The sequence below is a fragment of the Vigna angularis genome, chromosome 9 (genome assembly GCF_016808095.1).
Source record: "Vigna angularis cultivar LongXiaoDou No.4 chromosome 9, ASM1680809v1, whole genome shotgun sequence".
Classification (NCBI taxonomy): Eukaryota; Viridiplantae; Streptophyta; class Magnoliopsida; order Fabales; family Fabaceae; genus Vigna; species Vigna angularis.
Genome location: NC_068978.1, coordinates 30,031,859 through 30,038,451, shown reverse-complemented (window position 1 = coordinate 30,038,451; position 6,593 = coordinate 30,031,859). Strand labels below are relative to the sequence as shown.

At 41.7% G+C, this 6,593-nt stretch overlaps 1 protein-coding gene across 1 annotated transcript; it reads left to right on the top strand.

Annotated features, from left to right (window-relative positions):
* Window positions 1–1,175: 1,175 nt before the first annotated feature.
* Window positions 1,176–3,618, top strand: LOC128193964 (uncharacterized). Its single transcript, XM_052868170.1, has 3 exons — window positions 1,176–1,284; window positions 1,393–3,526; window positions 3,570–3,618. The coding sequence occupies exons 1-3, from the start codon at window positions 1,176–1,178 to the stop codon at window positions 3,616–3,618; spliced, it is 2,292 nt and encodes a 763-aa protein (XP_052724130.1).
* Window positions 3,619–6,593: the final 2,975 nt, after the last annotated feature.

Genomic DNA, 6,593 nt, shown 5'->3' with positions numbered 1-6,593 from the left:
TTCAATTTCCAACAAGGCACGAGTCTCTATTATTAAGTTTATAATTATGTTATTTTATTTATCTTCAATTATGTCTTGATTCTTTTTATTAAATTTGATAAATGAAAATTTTGTATTCAATGTAACTGAAAAGTGAGCCAAGAGCAATGAGGCTGTAAGACTCTGAAAAGTAGAGGAAAAAGTAAGTCTTGGGTCATTAGAAGATTAAGAAACCTAAAATGTATCAAGTTGTAATAAAAGTTTAAGTTAATATGTAAAATACAATGCTGTCAACTTTGACATGGTTTGGTATTTTAATTATAACTAATTTTACAAATTAGATATTGAGTTGATTATTTTTCCATTAGAAAGAAGACTCGAATAGCTTCGATTCGAGTACTCATACGCGTAATTCCGACATCGGGAAGGGGTTTAACAGGACTGACAAAGTTGTCCCAGTAAGTGAACGCGTTTTTGACTGGGTAAACGCGTTTTTACTATTTAAACGCGTTTTTACTATTTATACACGTTTTTATGGTTATTTAAGAGTGTTTTGGGCTGAGAGAAGTTCCTAAGTTGAACCGGAGGTCAGAGCACGGAGGTTTTGAAGAAGAGAGACTTTGGAGTTCTGTTTTGAGTCGGGGGAACGTTCGCAAAGAGTTTTTGGAAGATTAGCTAAGGAGAAAACCGTAAGGGGAGTTAACCTTGAGTCTTTTTGTTTCTGTATGATCTTAAAATTGGTATATGTTTAGGATTTTGATTCTCTTTATGATAGTAATTGCATGTTGTATGTGATTGTGATAATCCGCATCTTGTATATGATTTGATAACATGATTTTTGTATATCTAGCTTACCCTTGCTTGTGTGTTTGTGTTTGCTTGGGTATGCTTTTTCTTTTGCGATGATTATCCACTTGGATGGGAGCAGATGGCGAGGATGTTCGTGTGGAGACAACTTTGGAAGGAGGTAGCGATGCTGCTGTTTAGTCTTCATAGGACTTTCTTAATAATTCCATGTATTTCGGAATACCTTTCCTTTCACGTTTCCAACTTAAACTATTAGTGTGTTTAAGTTTTAAATTCTGACTCTATTTGGGATGATTGTAATCCTAATTACTCTAAACTGCTTTCACATATTATGCATGATGACGTCTTATTTTATATGCATGACATATATAATTTCGGACGTTACATTAATGGTATCAGAGCAGTTTTTGTCCTTAGGAAATCCTGTAGGATGGGTGTGCCTTGCTCATGCTTGTGTACTCTTAGTCATGTCTAAATGGGTTGTCGTTGTTCCTTTAAGTTGGACTAATAGTCTTTCTCTCTGAACAGAAGATGGCATCTAGATCTCCTCCTTCCTCAGATGTCGATCCGTCTGACTCTAATCAGATGTTGAATGCTGTGCTTCAGATGTTGCAACAACAAAATGCTGCACTAATTCAGCAAATACCATAGCCTTGCAGAATCTGGAAGCTGCAAGAGTGTCCGCTGAGAACGCCAGAGCGTCGGCCGATACCACCCAGAGGCAGTTCATGGATATGATGGCTGGTGGTAGGACCGCTTCAGGCGCGTCTTCACCTGCGGTTCTGGTCCCAGAGTGGAGTTTAGAAAGCTTTCTGCAACATCATCCAGCCAGATTCACTGGCAAATGCAGCCCGGATGAAGCTGATCATTGGTTCCGGGACATGGAGAGAATCTATGAAGCTAAGAGTTGTCCTGATGAGAGGAAACTAGCCTATACTCAATATTTGTTGACTGGGGAAGCTGGTCACTGGTGGAGCAACGTGAAGATGATCCTTGAAGGGAGTGAGACTCCTATTACCTGGGAATTATTTAAAGCCAAATTTTACACGGAATACTTTCCCGATAGTGTTAGATTTGCAAAGGAAGTGGAATTCCTTGAACTGGTGCAAGGCAACAGGTCAGTATCAGAATATGCGGATCGCTTCAAACATTTGCTTCGCTTCAACACTACGGCTGTAAATGAAGTGTGGCAATGCAGAAAATTTGAGAACGGCTTAAGGGGTGACATAAAGCTGCTTGTGAAGGGGTTACGCATTCGAGAGTTTCCCGCTTTGGTAGAAATGGCCCGTGACATGGAAAGGACCAAGAAAGAAGCAGAAGGACCCCAGAATCAGCAGACCCAACCACTAAGAGTTGGTGGACCAGTGGTATCCAGGGGAGGCTCCAGTTTTAGGAAGACCCCTTTTTCTAGACCTATTTCTTCTGGGTCTAGGAGTTCTTCCTCTCAGTTGTCAGGGCAATCCAGTTTTGCTAGCCCCTTGAGATGCTACAGGTGTGGTGGACCCCATCTACAGTCTGTTTGCCCTCAGATGAGCGGTTATCGGAGGTGTAACATCTACAGAGGTGAGGGTCATTATGCTAGAGATTGTCCTACCGTCAAGAGGACTGGAGCACAGATACACCGTGCTGAGAGATCTGTTCAGAGGGGTGGTGCCAGACCACAGGCCACTGGGCGAGTTTATGTTTTGACCGGGGCTGAGGCAGCCAACGCAGGTAACCTAATTGTCAGTAGTTGTTTATTATTTGGGAATTCTTGTGTGGCATTTTTTGACTCGGGGGCGACGCATTCTTTTGTGTCCGAGGCGTGTGTTGAGAGATTGGGTTTAACTGTGGGGGAACTTTCGTGTGATCTGGTGGTGTCTACACCAGCAACAGGGTTAATTAGGACATCTAAAGTGTGCTCCAGATGTCCTATTGTAGTAGAGGGACGAAGGTTCAAAGCGAACCTTATTTGTTTACCTTTGCAAGGGCTAGAAGTAATTTTGGGTATGGATTGGCTATCTTCCAATCGCATACTTATCGACTGTGGTAACAAGCAGTTGATATTTCCTGGTAAAAATGAAGATATGTCTTTGTCGTTAGGCGTGCTGAAGCAAGATATCAGGAAAGGTGCTTATTGTTTCTTGGTTATGACGCATATGGACGCAACTCAGGAGTCAGATCATTTGTCTCAAAAGAATCAGAGTGTAGACTTCTTAGTTGTGAACGACTTCTTGGATGTTTTTCCGGAAGAAGTTCCTGGTTTACCTCCTCCGCGAGAAGTGGAGTTTTCTATTGATCTGGTCTCAGGAGCAGGGCCAGTATCTATAGCCCCTTATCGGATGGCTCCAGCTGAGTTGGCTGAGTTGAAGAAGCAGATTGAAGAGCTGTTAGAGAAACAGTTTATCCGACCGAGTGCTTCGCCGTGGGGTGCGCCTGTGTTGTTAGTAAAGAAGAAGGATGGTAGCTCCAGGCTGTGTATTGATTACAGGCAATTGAATAAGTTGACAATCAAGAATAAGTATCCGTTGCCGAGGATAGATGATTTGATGGATCAGTTATATGGGGCTACAATATTCTCTAAGATTGATCTTAGGTCAGGCTATCATCAAATCTTGGTGAAAACAGATGATGTGCAGAAGACATCGTTCAGATCTAGATATGGCCATTATGAGTATGTAGTTATGCCTTTTGGTGTGACTAATACTCCAGCCATTTTCATGGACTACATGAACAGGATTTTCAGACCGTTCTTAGACAAGTTCGTTATTGTCTTTATAGATGACATACTTGTTTATTCTAAGACTCGAGAAGAGCATCAAGATCACCTTAGGTCAGTACTTGAAGTGTTGAGAGAGAAAAAGTTATATGCCAAGATGTCTAAGTGTGAGTTTTGGATGAAAGAGGTCCCTTTTCTGGGTCATGTGATTTCAGCCGGAGGAATTTCTGTTGATCACGCTAAGGTGCAAGCAGTACTTCAGTGGGAGAGACCTAAGACGGTGACTGAAGTTAAAAGCTTTGTGGGTTTGGCGGGTTACTATCGCCGTTTTATTGAGAGTTTCTCTCGGATTGTTGCGCCATTGACACAACTGACTAGGAAGGATCAACCTTTTGTTTGGACGGACCGGTGTGAATCTAGCTTTCAAGAACTAAAGAAGAGATTGACTAGTGCACCAGTATTGGTTATTCCTGACACAGGTAAACCTTTTGAGGTTTTCTGTGATGCTTCCCATCAAGGATTAGGTTGTGTGCTGATGCAGGAGAAGAAGGTAGTGGCATATGCTTCAAGACAACTCAAGGTTCATGAGAAGAATTACCCCACTCATGACTTAGAGTTGGCGGCAGTTGTCTTTGCTTTGAAGATTTGGAGACACTACTTGTATGGCGCGCAATTTCAGGTATTTAGTGATCATAAGAGCCTGAAATATCTCTTTGATCAGAAGGAGCTTTATATGAGACAAAGGAGATGGATGGAGTTTCTTAAAGATTTTGATTTTGATCTCCTTTATCATCCGGGGAAAGCTAATGTGGTAGCTGATGCATTGAGTAGGAAGTCAATGCATATTTCAGCCTTAATGGTCAAAGAGTTAGAGTTGGTAGAAAGCTTCAGAGACTTGAGATTGCAGGCGGAATTTGAAGCTGACAACATCATATGCAATAATTTGGTGACGTCCAATGACTTGTTGAGGCGTGTCAAAGAAGAGCAATTGAAAGATGTTGAACTCCAGAAGTCAACAAGTTTGATTGGGACTGAGCAAGGTAGTGATTTTACCTTGGGAGCTGATGGCATTCTGAGGTTCAGAGGCAGAGTCTGCGTTCCTAGCAATTCAGAGTTGATAAGATTAATCCTTGAGGAAGGTCATAAGAGTCATTTTATCATGCATCCTGGCATGACTAAAATGTATCAAGACCTCAAGGAGTCTTTTTGGTGGTCTGGTATGAAGAGGGATGTAGCGCAGTTCGTTGCTTCTTGTTTAACCTGTCAGAAGGCTAAGGTAGAGCATCAGAGACCTGGAGGTCCATTACAGCAACTGGAGATACCTGAGTGGAAATGGGATAGCATAGCTATGGACTTTGTTACCCATCTACCACGCACGGTTAGAGGGCATGATGTTATTTGGGTGATTGTGGACAGATTGACCAAGAGTGCTCATTTCTTGGCAATTAACTTGAGGATGTCAATGGTAAAGCTGGCACAACTGTATATCAAGGAGATTGTGAGGCTGCATGGAGTGCCTTCAGGTATCGTATCGGATAGAGATCCGCGGTTCACGTCTCGCTTTTGGCAAACACTTCAGAGCGAAATGGGTAGCAGGTTGAAGATGAGTTCGGCGTATCATCCCCAAACGGATGGACAATCTGAAAGGACGATCCAATCACTAGAGGACTTGCTGAGGACATGTGTGTTGGATCACTTGGGAGTCTGGGATGAGGTATTGCCTTTGGTGGAGTTCACTTACAACAACAGTTACCAGGCGAGTATAGGTATGGCACCGTTCGAAGCACTATATGGAAGACGTTGTAGAACTCCGTTGTGTTGGTTTCAGGAGGGAGAATATGTGTTAACAGGGCCAGAGTTGATACAACAGACTACAGAGAAGGTGAAGCTTATTCAAGAAAGGATACGAGCTTCTCAAAGTCGACAGAAGTCTTACGCTGATCAGAGACGTAGACCCTTGGAATTTGAAGTTGGGGATCATGTTTTCCTACGAGTAACTCCTACTACTGGTGTGGGAAGAGCTATTCGTGCTAGGAAGTTATCTCCTAGGTGCCTTGGTCCTTATCAGATCCTGAGACGTATAGGATCAGTCGCCTACGAGATAGCTATGCCACCCCAGCTTGCAAATCTTCATCCAGTGTTGCATGTCTCACAGCTTAGAAAGTATGTGTCTGATCCTTCCCACGTGCTAGAAGCTGATGACGTTCAAGTTAGAGAGGATTTGTCATTAGAAGCAAAACCAGTACGGATTCTTGATGTTCAGGCGAAGCAACTAAGAGGAAAGGAAATTCGTACAGTCAAAGTATTGTGGAACGAGAAGACCCAAGAGATGACTTGGGAATTGGAAGAAGAAATGAAGAACTTCTATCCTCATTTATTTGATTAAAGAGTGCATTTTTCGAGGACGAAAAATTTTAAAGGTGGGGAGAATGTAAGACCCTGAAAACTAGAGGAAAAAGTAAGTCTTGAGTCATTAGAAGATTAAGAAACCTAAAATGTATCAAGTTGTAATAAAAGTTTAAGTTAATATGTAAAATACAATGCTGTCAACTTTGACATGGTTTGGTATTTTAATTATAACTAATTTTACAAATTAGATATTGAGTTGATTATTTTTCCATTAGAAAGAAGACTCGAATAGCTTCGATTCGAGTACTCATACGCGTAATTCCGACATCGGGAAGGGGTTTAACAGGACTGACAAAGTTGTCCCAGTAAGTGAACGCGTTTTTGACTGGGTAAACGCGTTTTTACTATTTAAACGCGTTTTTACTATTTATACACGTTTTTATGGTTATTTAAGAGTGTTTTGGGGCTGAGAGAAGTTCCTAAGTTGAACCGGAGGTCAGAGCACGGAGGTTTTGAAGCAGAGAGACTTTGGAGTTCTGTTTTGAGTCGGGGGAACGTTCGCAAAGAGTTTTTGGAAGATTAGCTAAGGAGAAAACCGTAAGGGGAGCTAACCTTGAGTCTTTTTGTTTCTGTATGATCTTAAAATTGGTATATGTTTAGGATTTTGATTCTCTTTATGATTTTAGAGTGAAATACTGCTTTTGTTGTATCTTTTGAATTGATGTACGGTTTGGAATTGGGATATGCTTCTGTTTGGACG